At 50.7% G+C, this 25,941-nt stretch overlaps 1 protein-coding gene across 1 annotated transcript in view; it reads right to left on the bottom strand.

Annotated features, from left to right (window-relative positions):
- Nucleotides 1-25,941, bottom strand: part of CUBN (cubilin) — a 1,583,269-nt gene that overhangs the window by 404,535 nt on the left and 1,152,793 nt on the right. Inside the window, exons 55-56 of the mRNA XM_078663578.1 lie at nt 10,906-11,062; nt 9,383-9,532 (exon numbers count right to left, since the gene is read on the bottom strand). Of these exons, the coding sequence (XP_078519704.1) occupies nt 9,383-9,532; nt 10,906-11,062 (307 nt within the window). The remainder of the gene's footprint in view (nt 1-9,382; nt 9,533-10,905; nt 11,063-25,941) is intronic.

The raw sequence follows: 25,941 nt of genomic DNA, 5'->3' as shown, positions 1-25,941 counted from the left end.
TCTTCAAAGTAAGAAGGCGGAGAGGACAGTTGTGGAGTGGCTCAAAGGGAGCGCACATCAGAAACGTAAGAACAAGGTTCAAGTCCCACTGAGGCATCACAAACGGAACAGGAGGGAACATGTGTGTGATGCCCTTCAGAAAGCGAGTTACAATAGGGGACTTGAACAAAGAAGGTTGATCAGGCAGCCTTAGAAAGGCTGAAAGGGCAGAAAGGTAGCCCTTGATAGTGCCCAGAGCAGAACCTTAGAAAGAGGGGCAGCAAGAGGATCCACAGCCTTTGCTGTGCACCATGCCACAAATTTGTTCCACCTGCAGGCGTATACCGACTTTGTGGAGGGACGCCTGGCTGCCAGAATGACATTACAGACTTCAGGAGGCAAGTCAAATGGCCTCAACTGTCGCCGCTCAATCTCCAAGCAATGAGGTGGAGACTGGACAGGTTTGGGTGGAGGACCGTCCCCTGCTGCTGCGACAGATGGTCCTCCTGAAGAGGCAGACGAACCGGGGGATCGACTGACATACTGAGTAGCTCTGGATACCAGTACCTTTGTGCCCAGTCCGGAGCCACAAGGATGACTTGGGCCGGGTCGCGCTTGATCTTCTTCAGCACTCTGGGCAGAAGTGGTATAGGCAGAAAGGCGTACAATAGACCGCAACTTGTGACGAAAAGCGTCTCCGAGCGAATGCCGCCTTGGAAATTCCAACGCGCAGAACTGATGACATTGCGCGTTCTCTTCGGTGGTGAATAGATCTAACCAAGGCTCTCCCCACTGCTGAAAGAGGCATTGCGCCACATCCAAGTTCAGACGCCATTCGTGATCCATCATGCACCGACGGCTGAGTTCGTCCGCCCTGGCGTTCAGAGAACATGCCAGGTGTTGAACCACCAGGGTCACGCCCTGATGTTCCAGCCACTGCCAGAGGCGCAGAGCCTCCTGGCAAAGGGTCAACGACCCCACCCCGCCCTGTTTGTTGCAGTACCACATGGCGGAGGTGTTGTCAGTGAACATCTGCACTACACTCCCCCGAACAGAAGGGAGGAATGCCTTCAGTGCTAGATGAATCGCCCGCAGCTCCAAAAGGTTGATATGGAGCCGGGACTCAGGCCAGAGACCAGAGGCCTCTGATCTCCGCTTCTCCCATGTGGCCTCCCCAGCCCTGGAGGGACGTGTCGGTCAGAACTACGTGCTCCGGTTGGGGAAGGGAGAGGAATCTGCCGCTGACCCAATCGCGGTCCGGAGCCACCACTGCAGCTGTCTCGCAGTGCCCTCCGAGTTCAGGACATGGTCGGATAGGTTGCCCTGATGCTGGGCCCACTGAAACTTCAGGTCCCACTGCAGAGCTCACATGCTCTACCGGGCGTGATGCACCAGAAGGATGCAGGAGGCCATCAGCCCCAGAAGCCACAGCGTCAACCTGACCGAGACCCGGGACAAAGGCTGAAAGAGTGGAATCAAAGCCTGAATGTCCCAAACCCGCTGTTCGGGAGGATAAACCCGAAACTGGCCGAGTCGAGAACCACTCCGATGAAGAGGAGCTTCTGAGAGGGGCACAGGTGTGACTTCGGCACATTGATGGAAAACCCCAGCACGTGCAGGAGGTCTGCCGTCGTCTGGAGGTGGCTGACGACTGTTTGGGGCGAGCCCACCTTCAACAACCAGTCGTCGAGGTAGGGGAAGACTGAAACCCCTAACCTGCGCAGACGAGCTGCGACCACCGCCATCACCTTCGTGAACACCCGTGGGGCGCTGGAAAGGTCGAAGGGGAGCACGGTAAACTGAAAGTGCTCGTGGCCTACCGTGAACCGCAGGTAACGCCGGTGGGCCTGCAGGACGGGGATGTGGAAATAAGCGTCCTTCAAGTCCAACGCTACCATCCAGTCTCCTGGGTCCAGGGCAGCTAAGACCTGAGCCAGTGTCAGCATTTTTAACTTCTCCTTCCGGAGGAGCACGTTTGTTTTCTAAAGTGTGTTTGGCTGAGTGTCGAATTAGGACAGGAAGCCTTTTAAAGTTTGTTTTTAAAGTGTGTGTGGCTGAGTGTCGAATTTGGACAGGAAGCCTTTTAAAAAAAAAATTGCTAATTTAGTTTACCTGTGCACGACGTAATTCCCGGTGCCCACAGACCTCTGCTGGTCCCCCGCAGCCGAATCACGGGCTGACACGGGGCCGATATCCAACGAACACACGCCATATTGGGGGTGGTAGAAGGGGAGCGTTCCAGCTGCCTGGCCCCTCCCTCCCTCCTACACTTACGCTACAAATGCATGACCTCCATCGGAGGCGCAGCGGACGGGCGCAGCGGGCGCGCCGGAAGCGCGCCAAAGGCAAGCCCGTCCGTGACCGAACGGGACCAGGGGCTGGGACCTCTGGGGGTATTAAGTTTCGAAAGAGCTACAGCTCCCTCGAACTTAAGAACCTCTGTCCTCCAACTGACAGCATTTGCCAGCACAGTATTATTATTAGGAACGAAGACAAAAAGTGCGCACACTGCCCTTAGATGGTTAACCGACATCTGGGGTCTCGACATAAGGGTAAAATATTAAACCTGGCCCTGATAAACTGCCGGTCCCTGGGGAAGCATAAGATGGAAATACACGAATACCTGACGGACTATCAGGTGGACGCCCTTTTCCTCACGGAAACGTGGCTAAACTCCACGTCAGCACCAGATGTTCTGGCGGCTCTCCCACCGGGATATGACATCAAGAGAGTCGATAGGAAGAAGGGTAAGGGGGGGCATTGCGATGATTCATAAACAAGAACTGGTATGCACCTTAGAAGAGAGGGACATTGGAAAGAGCGAGACGGGCTTCTTTTCCCTAGCAGTGCCCCTTGGATACTGTCTTAAGGGATTTTTAATATACCGCCCACCGGGACCTGGAGCGAGTTTCCTCACGCAACTGATGGACACTCTCACGCTCTCTGCCCTTACTCATTAAAGACTTCTCCTCCTAGGGGATTTAAACTACCATTTTGATGACCCCTTGAATACTGAAGTGCAGGAAGTCAGACAGGAGTTAGCAGGCATACAGATGTTGCTAAAATCAGAAATGCCTACTCACTGCCAGGGTCATCTTTTGGACCCTATCTACGCTAATTGGGACACTTTGACTGTAGCACCCCCAACTCCTATCATTTGGTCGGACCATTTTCTAGTCGCATTTAGGGTAGCGGTCCCGGATAGTGGACTTCAGAATGGGAAAACCATCTCCAATAAACGCAGGAAATGGGCTAAGTTCTGCCCAGAGGAATTTAACAAACTAATAGAATACAAAGGTCCACTTGAGGACGAGGAAATTGAATCTGCCTGCGAAACACTAAACCTACGAATACAAAAGGCACTAGATCACACAGCGCCATGGACTCAGAATGCGCCAGTTAGAAAATATAAATCTGCCCCTTGGTTCGACACTGAATTACGAGGACAAAAAGCCACATGTAAAAACCTAGAGAGGAAATGGAGGAGGTTCTATTCGGAGACAGATAGAGCCGAATATAAGAAAGGCTTAAAAGAATATCATGCCCTAATCCGAAGAACAAAAAAAACATACTATTGCACCAGAATTAAGAATGCGAACAACTCCATGAAGGAAATGTTCCTAGTATATAGGGAATTGTCGGACCTTACCCCACTGGCAGCCCCGATAGCTGGATCAGTGAGAGCTTGTAACCAAATAGCAGAGTTTTTTGCCAGTAAAGTGGATAAAATCTATACGGCATTTCCCGAGGCAGCTAGAGTGGGGGATGGGAGAGGGGAAACTCCCCTAATTGCACAGAACAGCAACTACCTCTCGGAATTCCTAGTGCCCACACAGGAAGCAATATGCCAAATAGCAGGTAGCATTAAATCAGGATCACCGAATGACCCAGCCCCCCCAAAAAAACTCTATGGCAGCCTAACCACTCTGGAGCCATATATTAGTCACCTACTCGCTCTCTCATTCGCATCAGGACAAGTACCTGCTGCATGGAAGAAAGCAATAGTTCTCCCTTTGAGGAAAAAGCCGAACATTAGCCTTGCTAACCGGAAAACTTGCGACCTATCTCCCTTCTCCCCTATTTTACCAAAATCACAGAGAAAGCTGTTAATAAACAGCTCTCTGCATTCACGGAGACCAACGGACTGCTCCACCCCTCTCAGTCGGGATTCCGGGCGTTACACTCTACGGAGTAGGCCCTGCTGGCCTCAACGGAAGCCCTACGGAGATATGCGGACGAAGGCCAGACAGCGGCACTGATCCTATTAGACCTCAGTGCCGCTTTCGACACTGTAGCACATCACACACTGCTACAGTGTCTTAAAAAGGGAGGAGTGAGAGGCAAGGCATGGAAGTGGCAGAAATCATTCCTCACTGGCCGCAGTTCCCAGGTTGTTCAAGGACAGCTCAGGTCTAATGAAATAAAACTCAAGCAGGGAGTCCCACAAGGCTCCAGTCTCAGCCCCACTTTATTTAACCTGTATGTGGCCCCGGTTGGAGCAATCACAGACAAATTCGGGGTTGAGACAATAACGTACGCCGACGACACACAATTGATTGTGTCGCTGACGCAACCAGAAGAGCAATGTGCGGCCAATTTCAAGAGCTGCATGCAGGAGCTCGCCAAGTGGATGGCGGAAAACTGCCTCCGTCTTAACGGAAACAAGACGGAGGTACTTATCATAGGCAAATCCCCGTCAGTGTGGACCTCAGCGTGGTGGCCGGACGAGCTAGGTGAACTGCCCACTCCCAGCAATCTAGTGAAAAATCTAGGGGTCTGGTTGGATAAAAATTTAACCTTCGACCACCAGACCAAACTAGTGGCAGGCACCTGTTTTCGCACACTTCGGGTCCTTAGGAAAACACTGGACCTTATGCCCACGCCGGTGCGCCAGACCCTAGTCCATGCATTGATAAGATCCAGGCTGGACTACGGAAACGTTCTGTACCTAGGAGCCAGCGAAAAATGCGTTTCTAGACTGCAACGCATACAAAACGCGGCGGCCCGCTTGATTCTTCAACTACCCAGAATGGCATCATCACAAAAAGCCCTGAGAACACTCCACTGGCTCCCTGTAAGGGAACGGGTGAAGTTTAAAGCCCTCTGTATAGGACACAGGATCCTTCAGGGGAAAGGCCCCAGGTACCTGAATAATTATCTCAAGCGGTATGAACCAACACGCCAACTAAGATCCACTGGCGTGGGGCTGGTACAGGTCCCGAAGGTAAAAAGAGCAAGAATGGGGGGAAAATCCTTCAGAACCTTGACTGCTAGGCTATGGAACAAGCTGCCAGAAAAGCTGCGCTTGGAAAACGCGGAGCTCACATTCCGCAAAGAACTGAAAACAATCCTATTTCACCAAGCTCCAGTGCATTAAATAGGCCCTCTCTCCACAATCAGCACCAAAGGCGCAATGGGAAACAACAGCTGCTAGTAGCGCGAGGACACACCTGCTGGTGTAACCAAGCGCTTTATAAAAATTTATAATAATAATAATAATAATGTTCCGTAGGTCCAAGATAGGGCGTAGGCCCCCTTTGCCCTTCTTGGGTACCAGAAAGTAGTGGGAGAAGCAACCACACCCTACTTCTGGCCCAGGAACGTGCTCGATGGCCCCCTTGGCCAAGAGGGCCATAACTTCCTCCTGCAGAAGTCGCAAATGATCCCCCGATACGCGGTGGTATTGCGGTGGCATGGCTGGAGGGGTCGCCTCGAAGGGGAGAGAGTAGCCCCTTCGGACGATTTGCAGCACCCACATGTCCGATGTGACAGTGAGCCAGTGGAAGAGGTGATGGCGAACCCTGCCCCCCACTGTCGTCACATGGGCCTGAAAGCACGGACTAGGAGGGTTTTGAGGCGGATGCTGCGGGGGAAGGTGTGGACTGACCTCGCCGTTGTCCCCGACCACCTCCACGGTGGTTTCCACGGCCGCCACCGCGTTGGATGTTAGTCTGCGGTGCGTGGCTGGCAGCACGTGTGGGGGCGCCCCTTCCTTGGCCACGAAAGGAGCAAAAGGCACCCGTTTGCTGGCGCGGGGCCGAGAGGCCCAAGGACCTGGCCGTAGCCCTGGAGTCCTTAAAGCGCTCAAGCGCATGATCTGCCTTGTTGCCAAAAAGGCGACGGACATCAAACGGCATGTCCATGAGTGTATTCTGGACATCGGCCGAGAAGTTGGCGGACCTCAACCAGGCGTGGCGACGAATCGCCACCATCGTTGCCATCGCTCTGCCCAGTGAGTCGGTGGTATCCAGCCCACACCGGATAGAATACCGTGCCGCATCTCTGCCTTCCACAAGGGCCTGGCCGAGTTTAGCCCGTACCTCCAACGGGCATTCTGGCAGCACGTCCGGGACCATATCCCACAGAGAGTGGGTGTAGCGGCCCAAGAGGTATGCGGTGTTGGAAGACCGCAGTCCCAGACTCAGGGGAATACCTTTTTGCCGTATTGCTCATACATCTTGGATTCCCTGTCAGGCGGAGCCGACGGGAATGCAGATTGGGAATTGGAGGCCTGGATCACCAGGCTCTCAGGGGTGGGGTGGGTGGACAGGAAGCAAAGGTCGCACAGGGCCGGGCGGTGGCGTCTGGCCACGTTCCTATCTACAGGCGAACCTGTAGGGGGCTTGGACCAAGTGCCTAAAAGAACATCGGTCAAGGCCTTATTAAACGGCAGCAGAGGCTCAGCCGAGCTTGACTGCAGTTTAAGGACCTCAGTGAGGAGGTTAGTCCTCACGGCAGCGGCGGGGAGTTCAAGGCCCAAGGCCTTGGCCGCCCACGTCAGCACCACACTGTAGGTTGCCCCCTCCAACTGTCCAGTCCTTCTGGGACTGAAACTCCCGTGTCAGAGGGTCCTCAGACCCCTCCCAATTCTCCTCATCACCCATCTCCTGGTACTCAGGGGTGTCAAATGATGGAGCCGGTTCATTGAAGTAGAACTCTCCAAACGGCGTCCGGCGCGGGAACCGGATCGAGGGAGGCATCGGGGACGGCGCCGCCCGAAGACGGGGCCGGAGGTGACACCTAAAGGACCGGCACCGGTGAGGTCGTTAGGTCAACCGGCGACGACCCGGATCCAGAAGCGGATCCAGCGGGGCCCTGCGGCGCCGAGCCCGAAGGCGCCGGCGGCGTCCGGGCCGAAGCACCCGACGGCGTCAGGGCCAAAGCCCCCGACCCGCTAGGGCCCCCAGACGGGTCCGCTGGTCCCGAAGGAGCCGCAGAGCCCATCGGAGAAGTGAGAGACCTCATGGCCATGAGGAAACGTTTGATCTCCTCCGGCGTCGCGCGTGGCGCAGGGACCGGAGGGTATGAGGCCGGACGCGATGCCCGCAAATCCGACAGAGCCGCGTGGACGGTGTCACCCGAATCCCCAGCCGCATCGCGCGAGCGTCGGGGGGAGTCGGAAGAGCGATGACGTCTCTTCGACTTCTTGTGCTTACCTGACGACTTCGACCCTGAGGAGTGATGTCGACTACCGGAGCTATGGTGGCTCCGCTCCCGCGAACGGTCCCTCGACCTCCGTCCGGACCGGGACCTTTCACGGCACGGGCCGACTGCCGGAGCTCGAGTCGCTTGCGGGACCGCTCCCGCCTAGCTTTCTAAGTTAGGGCCCCGCAGTCGGAGCAGGTCTTGTCGTCATGATCGACGCCGAGACAGTGGAGACACCGACGGTGAGGGTCCGTGACCGACATCAGTCGGCCGCAATCCTCACAAGGCTTAAAACCTGGCACCCTACCGGCACCGTTCGGAGTCGAAGACTCGAAGGAATAATCAAAAAGGATCAAATAAGTTTTAGTCAAAAAATGACTAGGGTACCACTTTTTCCGGATCTGCGCTGCTGGCGCGGAAAAAAGAAGAACTGACGTCAGCACACGGAGGCCGCGTCTAAGTACTCCGATGACGTCATCACGGTGCCCACGACGCCGACGACGGATGCGGAGCTGCAGACGACGCCTACCGACGCGCAAGGGTACTGCTACGCAAAAATTTCCGGATCCAGTCTGACGCCTGGGGATATTCTAAGGTAAGGAATCTATCACTAACGTGTCTCTTTCAGATATAGGTTAAAAAGTCAGGTGACAGTTGCACTGTAACGTCAGACCAAAACATCCATGTAAGAAAATGACTGACCCCCATCTGTGCTGCGGTCACAGAAAACACCATAAATTAGCTTGTTATCCAAATCACTTTTATTGCATTACAATTTTGGTTGTGTGCCCTCAAAGTTCAAGCTCAAGCAGCTAGATAAATAAACAAAAATATAAAAGCTGTGTGGAGTCAAGCACTTTTTGTGGAAGTACACGACTTCTACCCAATCAAAACATGTACTCTTGCCTCCCAACATGAGGGTGGAGCCAAAGTCCCTCTCTAGTGAAGCTCACATATTTCTCTGGCGATATCTGCGCTGTGAAGCTAGACCATAAAAACGGTTTCGTGCCTATGCTGTTCAGCACCAGCAAAAAGAAAACAAAAAAACAAAAAGAAGGATGTATTTTCATGCATGCATCATCATGCATGCGCATATGTGTCATGATGCTAAGGCGACCTCAACATGATGACATATATGTGCCCATATGTCATCACAAATGCGGGCATCTAGATCATGATGTAATGGCCATTTTGAATTGTTTTTATTTAGTGTTCCAAGATGGAGGAAGCCTATCTTGGAGTGGTAGAGTGAAAAAGTAAAATAAAATGTATGTGAAAGAACATGTACAAAATTAGTGGCCCTGTAATAAATGGCAGGTCAGGGCTTTCCCTAAAAGCGACAAAAAATAAGTTCAAAAATCGGAAACAGATGGGCAAAGGAGCAGCTGAGGAATAGAGGGGCAGAGGTGCAATTAAATTGCATCAGCGATGAGTGGAGAGCAAGAAGGGGTGGGGGCGCAAGAAGGGGAGGAGTAGGAGAGGCAATAAATGAGCCGATGCTAGGAACGCAGCACAAAGAGTGCAGGGATGGGGATGTAAATGGGGAAGCACCACACACCTTAGAGGGGGAGAGGGATTGAAAACATATGCATTTCCATGAAGTGCTAAAAGAAAAAGAAAAAGGCAGATGCATGAATATAAGAGGAGAAAATACATAAATCATCCAGTCAGTAGGTGGTAAAGAAGAAATGCTCCACAAGTGGGACAAAGAACAGAGAAAAGCCATTGAAAGTGAAGAAGGGCAATGAGATAGAGAAGAACACCATCCAATCAGGAGCAGGTGTCTGACTGAAAGCCCACTATAGGTATATATTCTAATGTATGAGAAAGAATAGGTCTGCAACAACAGATGAGACTCAAAAATTACCATACTTTAGAACAAGTAGCTGGACGGTCAACGCCTTTGTTCTAATGCGTGCACAATATGGTCAAGTAAGTACTGCCCAGTGCACATGACACAAACAATGCTTCAACTCACCTTCCAATTCAAAGGTCTGAAACTTGAGGACAACATACATGTGAGCTTCTGCATCAACGTAAAAATTGCAGTTCAAATTGTTGTCATATTTGTTTGGGTAATTAGGAGACAGTATGCGACCCGTCGTGCTGGTGAAATTAGCTCCGCACCCTACGGTAAAGAAGAAACAAATGTAAGTTACAGTGTAGGTTATTAACTTATAAATATTTTACCTCTTTATTTAGTGCTTTGGTTTGCTTTTGAACCATACAAACAATAATATACACTTAACAAGAATTACATTATATAAATGTATTCAAAAGACTTGAAAATAGCTAAAATAAGGAGCAACTATGCAGGAAACTAACTGTGAGGTGAGGTTGTGTTTAGTACACCTTACCTCTGATGAATGTAGGATTCTTAAGAAGCTCACATATCCCTTAGGGCCTTATTAGGAGTTCCTTGTATTTTGGTACAGGAATAATGAGGACTATGAGCACCGATTTCGGTAAGTATCCCCACCTCCAAATACAGGGATTACAAGTTAATTTCACTGAAATTGGGATTAACTCATGAACCCAAGAATACTGAGCCCAATCCCATGTATTTCTTTTCCAAGTCTTCACCATTTACCACCTGCTAGGAGCTTTGTTATGGCACGTGGTATGTGGTGCTGGGGTTTTCCAGGAGCAGAAGACAGAGCTAGGGGAGCGTATACCGTTTCTCCAATGAAATGAAAATTTATTTTATCAAGTGGATGCATACCCGTGGGTGTGACAGCGCTGGAAAATGGCCGGACAACAAAGCAAGTAAGTCGTAAAGACGCAACAAGACTCTAGCAGCTGATTATTCAACAACTTTGGAAAACTGCTTTCTAAATTGCATCAGGGAAGATTGACGACGCAGCGTAAGAGGTAGTGAATTACACAATGTTCCTGCACAAATGGAAAAAGCCCTACCCCCCTCATCTTGGTTTGTTTGATCTGGGAATGATAAGAAAGCATAAGGAGCTGTATCTAAGGTTGCTGCTAGGCTTATACCAGGAGAAACCAACCAATGATGCATGACAAGGGAGGATGGTGGTTGGGCACAGTAGTTGCCCAGAGCCTCATCAGCTCCTCTGTGAGTTCCAAATCTAGTATCACTGAGAACTAGATTACCAGATCCATTATTTGAGTGCCCGGTAATACCCGGTATGGAGACTCTAGAAAAACAGCAACCGTCCAGAGCGATATGGAGCTCTGGGCAGTTGGTAATAGATGCCTAAGCCACCTCTACAAATTTCTGTAAGATAATTATGTAATTTCTAGGTTTTACCTCGTGGAAATACAATTTCTTCTCAAAACCTTTCCAGAGACGGATACTCAATGCTTGAGCATAATTTATATGTGTTGGCATTTTTTATAAAAACTGCAAACATAAATTGCTCGTTCTTCATTATTTTTGGCTGCCTGCTTCAACATCACATTTAAATGTACGCTTGTCTGGAAATGGATTTGAAGGTGAATTTATTCCACTGGGTCTGCAGCTTGTCTGGAACTTACTGCTAATGAAGGATGCGGAGAAACCAGCTCCTATGCTTTCCTGGGATTGGAAGATAACTGTCATGACGTATTGTGGAGCAACAACGGGCCCAGGCGCAGTGGTGCCACATCCAGTTGCTAAAAGGGGACCATCTGCTTCGGCTGTTCCACTCCACACCTGAAACAGAAACATCAAGAGTAAACACAACAGTAACCTAACACATGCTATAATCTACTAAACTAATTCTGATGCATCCTAGCATCTGGCAAACAAAGCATATATTCCTTTCACTTTTGAGGAAAATATTGCATGGTATACCCGTGAGTCAAAAATACAACTGAGCAAACCATGAGACAGAAAGATTACCTCTTCTGGTATCATCAATGTTGAACCACTGGACTGTGTGTTGAAACCAGATCTCTTCGCCTTGTTTGAAGGTGAATGTTCACCCTTGTCCATACGGTCATTTCAGAAGGTGTCAACAGCAGTTAGTTAGGCGTAATATGCACGGCTAGTTGTCCCCACGTCCTCCTTGTTCTCTCTTGAACTCCCCTTTTCCTCTGTACCCAGGTGCCATTCCTCATACTTCATTGCAAACCCTGCCTCTTGGCCACTGCACCATTATAAAACACATATGTTGCCTTCACAACCATAGTGAAGGCAACTCTGACACTTCCATCATTGTTTCTTTTTGGGTTGATTTTCGAGCATAAATATAAAAAATAGCCAATCCGGAAAAGCAGGAGGGATAACCGTTATCTTTTATTTGCTGCTCGAAGCACGGTCTAGACTGATTTCCACCTTGCTATCAATTACCAGTTTCCAGAGACCTGACCCAGGGGTAACGTTAGAGCAAAGATTCAGGTTGGGGATGAAAGTTCGTTATCTGAAACTGCTCTATGGATTGAAATGATGTATCCGTCTTGTCCACAATCCCCTCCACCTCTTTGCAAATGAACTGCTGTAACCCCTTATGCAACTCTGGGGTTGTTTCATGAAACCCCACTAGTAAAAGCTACCTCAAAACCATCATGGTTCACATAACACTGCGCCGCAGCAGCGTTATTCTGGAGAAGAATAGCGTCCCCACTTTGCACTCCAATTCATATATTTCTTAGAATATCACTCTGTACTCAATAACATTTGTATAATCGTAAATTCTTCTTTTTATTCATAGTGTTGAACCTCACAGCACAATTGAAATTCATATGCATTAATTTGGAATCCCAATGCATTTTGGGACAAGACCGTCATCAGGGGAGTATATATCCTTCCTGTACGACACGGGAGAACCGCATGGACACTCTTGAATATGAGGAATCCGAAGGATATATTCCCCTGATAAAGGGCTTGTCCCAAAATGCATTGGGATTCCAAATTAACGCATATGAATTTCCATTGTATTTTGAGGTTCAACTCTACAAATAAACTGCCAGATTCATGAAAACCCGATTCTGCAAATTCCAAATTGCGATTAATACCGAATCGCAATTTAGAATTCGCATAATGGGATTCATGTAAATCTTTGAAAAAATATAGCGATTCGCATTCGGCCGCAAAAGCCGATAGCGATTATCCGGAAATCGCTGAATATTCGCAAAAACGGTCAAATTCCGTGTTGAAATTGCGATCTCACTATTAGCGAGATCGCAAATTGCGATCTCGCTAATAGCGAGATCGCAAAAACGGGAAGTCGCATTTCGAGCCCTGTGATGACATCACAACCAGGAAGTAGGCTGTTCCCTCCCTCATTCAGAATACTGAGGCAGAATTGGAAGCAGCACAGCTCAGAGCTCCACTCAAACCACCTCCAGTTATTGCATTTGGATCCTGCAGGCTGCAGCTATGTCACAAGAAGCACCAGGGCCCAGTGACACAGGGAGAAAGCGCAAAATGAAATTCTCCGAACAGGAGCTGGAATATCTCATCGATGGAGTCTGTAAAGACCATGCTAAAATTTTTGGCACGGACTCCAGGAGGGTGCCAGAGGCCGAGAAACGCCGACTGTGGTTGCGCATACGCGCAAAAGTGAACTCTGTTGGAGTAACACAGAGATCTATAGACAAACTCAAAAAGAGATGGTACGACCTCCGAGGTCGTGCCAAGGAGAGGGTGGCTGAGAGGCTGGGTGAACGCCTTGCAACAGGAGGGGGAGAGCCTACAGTCCCTCCCAACACCCCATTGGAGGATCGTGTTGAGGACACATTGCAACCTGAGGCATGCGTGGGGGTAACCCGCCTGGACTCATTCCGACCCACCCAAGATAGCCAAGGTAAGTGCCATGCGACTGCGACCCTGTCCCCTAACAATGGCCATGACCCTATAGCTACTCATATTAAACCCCAGTCATGCAGCCCATGCACACCAGAATATCCCTATAGCATTGTGGGACATGTAGTCTGACCACAATGTTCTAAATTCCCATGCAGCCAGACATGTCCTAATGTACTCAATGCAACAGCCAGTCAGGGAATTGTAGCCAGCATTCATGTAGCAACCTCACATGTCAAAGATACATGTAATTAATCAACGTCCACTTTCCATCACAGGTGGCGCTGATAACACCAGCAGCGAAAGTGAGGGGCTGCAAATTGATGACACACAAGAGGATCCTGAGGGTGAGGAAGATACATCCACACAACCAGCTCCATCTGCCCAAGCACCAGTGCCAGCAGGCGTACCACCACCTGCAAGGCCAGCTACAACAGGCGCACCACCATCGTCAGCAGTGAGACCCATGCCAGTGGCATCGGCAATCCCAGCAGCTGCAAGACCAGTGACAAAACGCACACCTACTGTGCCCACCCAGCCCAGCAGGCAGGTCAGGGAGCGGCGCCAAAATACATCACGCACCGCCAGGAGGGGGATGACTGTGTGTGTGCCAGGGCTCTCAATAGAGTACCGCATGCAGCACGTGCACCAATTACAGGCACGACACCTCGCAGCTATACACCTACAGCTGCACAATGCAGGCAGGAATATTGCCCATCTGTCCGACCGGATAGACCGGATGACCACAGCTATGGAAGAAAACACTGCGGCCATGGTTAGGCAGCGAAACCTTTGCCGCCACCAGCTCCTCACACGCCTCACGGCGTAAACGCGCTCCAATTATGTAATTGGCAACGCCACTTCCCAGCTGGCCCGTAGGTCTCTGACCATGCAACTCCAGATGGTCCAATGCAATCAGGACGTGGCACGGGCACTGGAGCAGGTAACCACTGCTGTTCAGGCTCTGCAGCCAAATGGCCATGGCCATGCAGGAGGGGATGAAACAAGTGAGGGGACATCTACTCACAGCAGCCTGGCTTCGTCACAGGGTAGTGTTCCACGCCGCAGCAGCAGGCCCACTGTGGCATCACGTGCTCAGACGGAGGTAGAGCCCGGGAGGCGACTGGGAGCCGCGCGCCGGAGGCGCCAGTGACATTGATGTTCATGGGCAGGGACATGCTGCTGACATAAGCATGCCCACTACAAAATGTCGAGTAGTATGAAGCAATACTCCTCTAATGTTACAGTTTGAAATAATGCCATATTATTGTGCAACCAACAATAATATTTATTCTATGATAATACATCAGACTTGTGTCATTATTTCCAGTGTCATGCATGAGTGAAGTGTTGGGTGAGGGGAGTGGGTGCACTAGAAACAGTTCATAGTGATTTGGTTGCGCCGTCTGTGTCCTTCAGCAGGATTTTCCCCGCGTGCATGACCCGCATGTGCAGGTGGGCGTTGGTCCCCTTCAGACTCACTGCCAGAGATGTCAACAGGGATCCTGCGCTTGGTAGCAATGTTGTGAAGGATTGCACACACGGCCACGATGCGGCAGCAGACCTCAGGATTGTATTTCATGGCCCCACCTGTCTTGTGCAGTATGCGGAACCTTCTTTTCAACAGGCCAAATGTCCTCTCAATACAATTCCTTGTGCGAATGTGTGATGCATTAAATCGCCGTTGCTGTGGTGTTGCAGGGTTGAGGTATGGGGTGAGGAGGTACTCACGGAGAGCGTAGCCGCTGTCACCTGAATGAAAGGAGCAGAGGGTGAGTGCCTGTTCTGCGCAGCTACATGATCACAGTGTACAATTTTGGGGCATGTGTACTTACCTAGTAGGTGACCTTCCCCAAAGTCTCCCCTGGCCAGTCGTGTGTGGATGCCACTGTGCCTGAAGATGAAGGAGTCATGTGTGCTCCCCGGATACTGTGCCACAATGTCCGTGATGAATGTTTTTGCATTGCACACCATCTGGATGTTGAGGGAGTAGCTTTTCCGGTTGCGGTACATGTACTCCATTTCTGAAGGTGGGCAAATGTGGATGTGCGTACAGTCAATACATCCTATGACGTGTGGGAATTGAGCTACGTTGTAAAATTGCAGCTTGGTCTCATCGAGGTCCTGTTGGCTGGTGTGGAATGATATATAGTGGTGTAGCCGGGTCAGCATAGCCTTCAGGAAACTCCTTAGGCAGCGACACATGGTGGGCTGAGATATCCCCCCTGCAACAGCGGCCATCCCCTGGAAGCTTCCGGAGGCCAGGAGGTGCAGGCAGCACAATACCTGCACATGTGTGGGCACGGCATTGGTCCTCCTTGTTGGGTGCTGCATCAGGGGGTCTAGGTCCCGGATGAGCTTGATTATCATAGCCCCACTCAGGCGGTACTTAGCATAGATTTGCTCCCTGGTTTGGCCCAGAAGGGTGACCCGCTGGCGGAATATCCACTCCTGTATCCTCCGTCTGTTCCGTGCAGCCCGCTGCAGCCTTCGCCGCCTCACCAGCATGTAGAGTCCAGGCATTGTGGGAATCCCCAGGCTCCAGCTGCATGTCCTTAAATGTGTTTGGCCAGCCCTGCACCAGTTGGGAGTTAGTTAACCGTTTTTTGAAGAAAAAAAAAAGAAATTCCTTACTGGTTACCACCTGATTTGAGTTCTTCTTAATTTGCGCGTCGCTATTTGCGATTTTCTCGTAATTCGCAATTAGTGAGTTTTCATGAATGGTGATTGCGACTGTTTTGCGACTTCGCTATATAATTCGCAGAATCCATGGGTTTTCGCAATTTCCGATTTGCAAATGCTCATCCTCCAGGATTCTGCGAATTCGCAATTTTTTTTAGCAAATTCGCTTTTTGGGAATTTTCTGTTTCTTGAATTCCTTTCCGTCAAATTGCGATCTCAATTGCGAATTCGCAGCTATTGCGATCGCAATTTGGCTTCATCAATCTAGCTGCCTAAGTCTTAAAAGAAATAAAATTGCTTCAAAATCAATAAAGAATTATTTACGATTATACAAATGTTATTGACTACAGAGTGATTACTATGCTAAAAATATATGAATAAAAGTTTCAAGATTTTCTGAATTGGAGTGCAAAGTGGGGACGCTATTCTTCTCCATATATTGCTGTACATATATATTTACGCCTTTGATCAGAGGCCGATACCCACATGTACCCAACACCTTTCAAAATAAAAACTTTCAAAAACAAGCATTTACAATGCAATGGTCTCGGCATCATTAAAGGTAGAGCTATTGGCATTGCTCATGACATTTCTTTTTTTTTCTTTAAATCATAAATAAATGGCATTGTCATTTACATTGTCAATACACACCACTCTGCACTCAACTGCACTCACCTGCACTGCACTGCACTCACCTGCACTGCACTCACCTGCACTGCACTGCACCTGCACTGCACTCACCTGCACTGCACTCACCTGCACTGCACTCACCTGCACTGCACTCACCTGCACTGCACTGCACTCACCTGCACTGCACTCACCTGCACTGCACTCACCTGCACTCACCTGCACTGCACTGCACTCACCTGCACTGCACTCACCTGCACTCACCTGCCCTGCACTCACCTGCACTGCACTGCACTCACCTGCACTGCACTGCACTCACCTGCACTGCACTGCACTCACCTGCACTGCACTCACCTGCACTGCACTCAACTGCACTCACCTGCACTGCACTCACCTGCACTGCACTCACCTGCACTCACCTGCACTGCACTGCACTGCACTCACCTGCACTGCACTCACCTGCACTGCACTGCACTCACCTGCACTGCACTGCACTCACCTGCACTGCACTCACCTGCACTGCACTGCACTCACCTGCACTGCACTCACCTGCACTGCACTCACCTGCACTGCACTGCACTCACCTGCACTGCACTACACTCACCTGCACTCACCTGCACTGCACTCACCTGCACTGCACTGCACTCACCTGCACTGTACTCACCTGCACTGCACTCACCTGCACTGCACTCACCTGCACTGCACTCACCTGCACTGCACTGCACTCACCTGCAAGGCACTCACCTGCACTGCACTCACCTGCACTGCACTCACCTGCACGCCACTGCACTGCACTCACCTGCACTGCACTCACCTGCATGCCACTGCACTGCACTCACCTGCACTGCACTCACCTGCACTCCACTGCACTGCACTCACCTGCACTCCACTCACCTGCACTCCACTCACCTGCACTGCACTGCACTCACCTGCACTGCACTGCACTCACCTGCACTGCACTCATCTGCACTGCACACACTGCACTGCACACACTGCACTCACCTGCACTGCACTGCACTCACCTGCACTGCACTCACCTGCACTGCACTGCACTCACCTGCACTGCACTCACCTGCACTGCACTCACCTGCACTCACCTGCACTGCACTCCACTGCACTGCACTCACCTGCACTGCACTGCACTCACCTGCACTGCACTCACCTGCACTGCACTGCACTCACCTGCACTGCACTCACCTGCACTGCACTCACCTGCACTGCACTCACCTGCACTGCACTCACCTGCACTGCACTGTACTCACCTGCACTGCACTCCACTGCACTCCACTGCACTGCACTGCACTGCACTCACCTGCACTGCACTCACCTGCACTGCACTCACCTGCACTGCACTGCACTCATCTGCACTGCACGCACTGCACTCACCTGCACTGCACGCACTGCACTCACCTGCACTGCACTGCACTCACCTGCACTCACCTGCACTGCACTGCACTCCACTCCACTGCACTCACCTGCACTGCACTGCACTCACCTGCACTGCACTGCACTGCACTGCACTGCACTCCACTGCACTGCACTGCACTCACCTGCACTGCACTGCACTCACCTGCACTGCACTGCACTCACCTGCACTGCACTCACCTGCACTGCACTCACCTGCACTGCACTCACCTGCACTGCACTCACCTGCACTGCACTGCACTCACCTGCACTGCACTCACCTGCACTGCACTCACCAGCACTGCACTGCACTCACGTGCACTGCACTGCACTCACCTGCACTGCACTGCACTCACCTGCACTGCACTGCACTCACCTGCACTGCACTCACCTGCACTGCACTCACCTGCACTCACCTGCACTGCACTCACCTGCACTGCACTCACCTGCACTGCACTGCACCGCACTGCACTCACCTGCACTGCACTGCACTCACCTGCACTGCACTGCACTCACCTGCATTGCACTGCACTGCACTCACCTGCACTGCACTGCACTGCACTCACCTGCACTGCACTCACCTGCACTGCACTCACCTGCACTGCACTCACCTGCACTGCACTGCACTCACCTGCACTGCACTCACCTGCACTGCACTGCACTCACCTGCACTGCACTGCACTCACCTGCACTGCACTGCACTCACCTGTACTGCACTCACCTGCACTGCACTCACCTGCACTGCACTGCACTCACCTGCACTCACCTGCACTGCACTGCACATACCTGCACTGCACTGCACTCACCTGCACTCACCTGCACTGCACATACCTGCACTGCACTCTGCACTCACTACTCTGCACTCTGCACTCACTACTCTGCACTCACTACTCTGCACTCTGCACTCTGCACTCACTACTCTGCACTCACTACTCTGCACTCACTACTCTGCACTCACTACTCACTACTCTGCACTCACTACTCTGCACTCACTACTCACTACTCTGCACTCACTACTCACTACTCTGCACTCACTACTCTGCACTCACTACTCTGCACTCACTACTCACTACTCTGCACTCACTACTCTGCACTCACTACTCTGCACTCACTACTCACTACTCTGCACTCACTACTCACTACTCTGCACTCACTACTCTGCACTCACTACTCTGCACTCACTACTCACTACTCTGCACTCACTACTCACTACTCTGCACTCACTACTCACTACTCTGCACTCACTACTCTGCACTCACTACTCTGCACTCACTACTCACTACTCTGCACTCACTACTCTGCACTCACTACTCTGCACTCGCTACTCACTACTCTGCACTCGCTACTCACTACTCTGCACTCGCTACTCACTACTCTGCACTCACTACTCACTACTCTGCACTCACTACTCTGCACTCACTACTCTGCACTCACTACTCACTACTCTGCACTCACTACTCACTACTCTGCACTCACTCCTCTGCACTCACTCCTCTGCACTCACTCCTCTGCACACTCACTCTGCACACTCACTCTGCACTCACTACTCTGCACTCACTACTCTGCACTCACTACTCTGCACTCACTACTCTGCACTCACTACTCTGCACTCTGTGCACTCACTACTCTGCACTCACTACTCTGCACTCACTAGTCTGCACTCACTACTCTGCACTCACTACTCACTACTCTGCACTCACTACTCACTACTCTGCACTCACTACTCTGCACTCACTACTCTGCACTCACTACTCACTACTCTGCACTCACTACTCTGCACTCACTACTCTGCACTCACTACTCACTACTCTGCACTCACTACTCTGCACTCAATACTCTGCACTCACTACTCACTACTCTGCACTCACTACTCACTACTCTGCACTCACTACTCTGCACTCACTACTCTGCACTCACTACTCACTACTCTGCACTCACTACTCACTACTCTGCACTCACTACTCACTACTCTGCACTCGCTACTCACTACTCTGCACTCACTACTCACTACTCTGCACTCACTACTCTGCACTCACTACTCTGCACTCACTGCTCACTACTCTGCACTCACTACTCACTACTCTGCACTCACTCCTCTGCACTCACTCCTCTGCACTCACTCCTCTGCACACTCACTCTGCACACTCACTCTGCACACTCACTCTGCACTCACTACTCTGCACTCACTACTCTGCACTCACTACTCTGCACTCACTACTCTGCACTCACTACTCTGCACTCACTACTCTGCACTCTGTGCACTCACTACTCTGCACTCACTACTCTGCACTCACTACTCTGCACTCACTACTCTGCACTCACTACTCTGCACTCACTACTCTGCACTCACTACTCTGCACTCACTACTCTGCACTCACTACTCTGCACTCACTACTCACTACTCTGCACTCACTACTCACTACTCTGCACTCACTACTCACTACTCTGCACACTCACTACTCTGCACTCACTACTCTGCACTCACTACTCTGCACTCACTACTCACTACTCTGCACTCACTACTCTGCACTCACTACTCTGCACTCACTACTCTGCACTCACTACTCTGCACTCACTACTCTGCACTCACTACTCTGCACTCAATACTCACTACTCTGCACTCACTACTCACTACTCTGCACTCACTACTCTGCACTCACTACTCTGCACTCACTACTCTGCACTCACTACTCTGCACTCACTACTCTGCACTCACTACTCACTACTCTGCACTCACTACTCACTACTCTGCACTCACTACTCTGCACTCACTACTCTGCACTCACTACTCTGCACTCACTCCTCTGCACTCACTCCTCTGCACTCACTCCTCTGCACTCACTCCTCTGCACTCACTCCTCTGCACTCACTCCTCTGCGCACTCACTACTCTGCACTCACTACTCTGCACTCACTACTCTGCACTCACTACTCTGCACTCACTACTCACTACTCTGCACTCACTACTCTGCACTCACTCCTCTGCACTCACTCCTCTGCACTCACTACTCTGCACACTCACTACTCTGCACACTCACTCTGCACACTCACTCTGCACACTCACTCTGCACTCACTACTCTGCACTCACTCCTCTGCACTCACTCCTCTGCACTCACTCCTCTGCACACTCACTCTGCACTCACTACTCTGCACTCACTACTCTGCACTCACTACTCTGCACTCATCTGCACTCACTACTCTGCACTCACTACTCTGCACTCACTACTCTGCACTCACTACTCACTACTCTGCACTCACTACTCTGCACTCACTACTCTGCACTCACTCCTCTGCACTCACTCCTCTGCACTCACTACTCTGCACACTCACTCTGCACACTCACTCTGCACACTCACTACTCTGCACTCACTACTCTGCACTCACTACTCTGCACTCACTACTCTGCACTCACTACTCTGCACTCACTACTCTGCACTCACTACTCACTACTCTGCACTCACTACTCTGCGCACTCACTACTCTGCGCACTCACTACTCTGCGCACTCACTACTCTGCGCACTCACTACTCTGCGCACTCACTCTGCACTCACTACTCTGCACTCACTACTCACTACTCTGCACTCACTACTCACTACTCTGCACTCACTACTCTGCACTCACTACTCTGCACTCACTACTCACTACTCTGCACTCACTACTCTGCACTCACTACTCTGCACTCGCTACTCACTACTCTGCACTCGCTACTCACTACTCTGCACTCGCTACTCACTACTCTGCACTCGCTACTCACTACTCTGCACTCACTACTCACTACTCTGCACTCACTACTCTGCACTCACTACTCTGCACTCACTACTCACTACTCTGCACTCACTACTCACTACTCTGCACTCACTCCTCTGCACTCACTCCTCTGCACTCACTCCTCTGCACACTCACTCTGCACACTCACTCTGCACTCACTACTCTGCACTCACTACTCTGCACTCACTACTCTGCACTCACTACTCTGCACTCTGTGCACTCACTACTCTGCACTCACTACTCTGCACTCACTACTCTGCACTCACTACTCTGCACTCACTACTCACTACTCTGCACTCACTACTCACTACTCTGCACTCACTACTCTGCACTCACTACTCTGCACTCACTACTCACTACTCTGCACTCACTACTCTGCACTCACTACTCTGCACTCACTACTCACTACTCTGCACTCACTACTCTGCACTCACTACTCTGCACTCACTACTCACTACTCTGCACTCACTACTCACTACTCTGCACTCACTACTCTGCACTCACTACTCTGCACTCACTACTCACTACTCTGCACTCACTACTCACTACTCTGCACTCACTACTCACTACTCTGCACTCGCTACTCACTACTCTGCACTCACTACTCACTACTCTGCACTCACTACTCTGCACTCACTACTCTGCACTCACTGCTCACTACTCTGCACTCACTACTCACTCCTCTGCACTCACTCCTCTGCACTCACTCCTCTGCACTCACTCCTCTGCACACTCACTCTGCACACTCACTCTGCACACTCACTCTGCACTCACTACTCTGCACTCACTACTCTGCACTCACTACTCTGCACTCACTACTCTGCACTCACTACTCTGCACTCACTACTCTGCACTCTGTGCACTCACTACTCTGCACTCACTACTCTGCACTCACTACTCTGCACTCACTACTCTGCACTCACTACTCTGCACTCACTACTCTGCACTCACTACTCTGCACTCACTACTCTGCACTCACTACTCACTACTCTGCACTCACTACTCACTACTCTGCACTCACTACTCACTACTCTGCACACTCACTACTCTGCACTCACTACTCTGCACTCACTACTCTGCACTCACTACTCACTACTCTGCACTCACTACTCTGCACTCACTACTCTGCACTCACTACTCTGCACTCACTACTCTGCACTCACTACTCTGCACTCAATACTCACTACTCTGCACTCACTACTCACTACTCTGCACTCACTACTCTGCACTCACTACTCTGCACTCACTACTCTGCACTCACTACTCTGCACTCACTACTCACTACTCTGCACTCACTACTCACTACTCTGCACTCACTACTCTGCACTCACTACTCTGCACTCACTACTCTGCACTCACTACTCTGCACTCACTCCTCTGCACTCACTCCGCTGCACTCACTCCTCTGCACTCACTCCTCTGCACTCACTCCTCTGCGCACTCACTACTCTGCACTCACTACTCTGCACTCACTACTCTGCACTCACTACTCACTACTCTGCACTCACTACTCTGCACTCACTCCTCTGCACTCACTCCTCTGCACTCACTACTCTGCACACTCACTACTCTGCACACTCACTCTGCACACTCACTCTGCACACTCACTCTGCACTCACTACTCTGCACTCACTCCTCTGCACTCACTCCTCTGCACTCACTCCTCTGCACACTCACTCTGCACTCACTACTCTGCACTCACTACTCTGCACTCACTACTCTGCACTCATCTGCACTCACTACTCTGCACTCACTACTCTGCACTCACTACTCTGCACTCACTACTCACTACTCTGCACTCACTACTCTGCACTCACTACTCTGCACTCACTCCTCTGCACTCACTCCTCTGCACTCACTACTCTGCACACTCACTCTGCACACTCACTCTGCACACTCACTACTCTGCACTCACTACTCTGCACTCACTACTCTGCACTCACTACTCTGCACTCACTACTCTGCACTCACTACTCACTACTCTGCACTCACTACTCTGCGCACTCACTACTCTGCGCACTCACTACTCTGCGCACTCACTACTCTGCGCACTCACTACTCTGCGCACTCACTCTGCACTCACTACTCTGCACTCACTACTCTGCACTCACTACTCTGCACTCTCTCTGCACACTCTCTCTGCACTCACTACTCTGCACTCACTACTCTGCACTCACTACTCTGCACTCACTACTCTGCACTCACTACTCTGCACACTCACTCTGCACTGTGCACACCGCTGATATCATGGAATCTTCCACCACACTTTCTAAAACTCTATAGTCCGAAGCATAATAGGCACAGAACCAAAAGAAGGGTAGACATTGCTTAAAATAATCTTATTGTATTTATGAGAAGCAAAAGCGAGACTGTGAAATGTGCTGAATATCAGTTTGTTACGAATCAACAGAGTGGAGTTAGAGAACCAAGAAATAGTAATTTAGAATCCGGGTTAGAAGGAGTAGTAATCACAAGCTGAGGATCAACGGGCGCGCAGGAGACGCAGCGTGAGCGTGCACATCAGCTGAAGATCGCTGGAGAAGACACCGAGCCTGCCTGCTGCCGTGACTGACCCGCTGCAGAGGGAAAGAGCCCGGTGAGTGGGGGTAGAGGGGGGGGGGGCGGCAGAGAGGGAGTGGGCAGAGAGGGAGGGTGTGTGTGTGTGTGTGTGCGTGTGTGTGTGCGTGCGTGTGTCTGTCTGTGTCTGTCTGGTGTGTGCCTGCCTGCCTGCCTTTGTGTGTGCGCGTCCACAGACCCTGGTCGGCTCGTGCACCGCTCTGTACTCCCTTGAGAGCTTACATGGCGACAATAGTTCTCGTTGCCGAGACCTAAAAAACATAAAAACACTTTAAATACCAATAGGATTGCGGCCACCCTTATTTTTCATGTTATCACATAACACTGCAGCATTTCGGGATTCGAACCTTCAACAAGACCTAGAAAGAGAGAAGCCAAGACCACAGTGGTCCTCGCTGCTCATCCAGTCAAGCCTTTCTCTTCCAAAGCTGGTGTTGACTACGAGGGCTCGAGGAGAGATGTTTCCGGCGTGCATCTCAGTATCCATCACATGTGAGATTCTCCCTTCCCCACCTGCACTATTCCCCTAAGACTTAAGCAAGTTACCAAATTGCGTCAATTTTTTCAAACTTCTTATGTTTGCCCTTGTTTTTAAAGTGTATAAAATGTTTATATTTCCACATTCAAAGTATTTCTATATATTGTTTTGTGGTAAGATATAATGCGAACTGAAGAAAAGAAAAGATTTGAATTCATCTCCTGTCAAAGCACTCACCATTTCCCTGTCAAAAATCTGCTTCCTAGATCAAAATCTTGGTTCCGTGAACAGTAGTTCTAATCAAATAATTAGCAGTGGTCTATTCATTTCTTGCAACTATCATGTCATAATGCGATTATTGAAGGCAGATTTGAGGGCCAATTTTAAACATTATTAACATTGGTAAAGAGAAAAATCACGTTATTCCATAGAATTTGAATTTGAATTTAAAATTTCTTATAGAGCGCACGTATACCTGCGGTTTCTTGGCGCTATTACTGACAGGATCCTAGTTTGAAAAAGCTGAGGGAACAGGAGAGTTATTAATCGAAAGATTTCGTGAATAGGTAGGTCTTAAGTTGTTTACGGAATTGTGGGTAGAGAGAGATGGTGCGGAGTTCGAGGGGGAGGGAGTTCCAGAGGGTAGGGGCAAGGGTGGCAAATTTGGAGCCTCCCCACTTCTTTCTCCGGTAGCGTGGGATGGTGAGGATGGACTGGGAGGACGAACGAAGTTCCCTGATGGGAACATAGGACACAATCTCGGAGGAGATGAATTCAGGTGCGAGTCCGCGGAAAGTGATGGAAGCAAGCTTGAATTCAATTCTGGCTCGCACAGGGAGCCAGTGAAGTGATTTCAGGAGCGGGGTAGAGTGGTGAAATTTGGGGAGTTTGAAAACCAGGCGGGCCGCCTGGTTTTGGATCTGTTGTAGGCAACGCAGACTGTAGGCGGGGATGCCGGCATACAGGGCGTTGCCATAGTCCAGGCGGGATACCACCATGGCCAGGATGATGAGCTTTAGAGCAGAGAAAGTGAAGAAACGGGACACCCTGCGTATAGTACGCAGTGAAAGAAAGGAAGAAGATACCACAGAGCTAACCTGGGAGTGAAGGGTGAGTTGAGAATTAAGTTTTATACCAAGTGTTTTAACTGAGGAAGCGGGGGTAGGAGGAGGGCCAAGAGAAGGGGGCCAGAAAAGAGGGGACCAGGGGCTGGATGAACCACCCGTCAATACCAACTCAGTTTTGTCG

This window comes from Lissotriton helveticus, chromosome 10, assembly GCF_964261635.1.
Source record: "Lissotriton helveticus chromosome 10, aLisHel1.1, whole genome shotgun sequence".
Classification (NCBI taxonomy): domain Eukaryota; kingdom Metazoa; phylum Chordata; class Amphibia; order Caudata; family Salamandridae; genus Lissotriton; species Lissotriton helveticus.
This window is presented reverse-complemented; position numbering and strand designations above follow the sequence as displayed.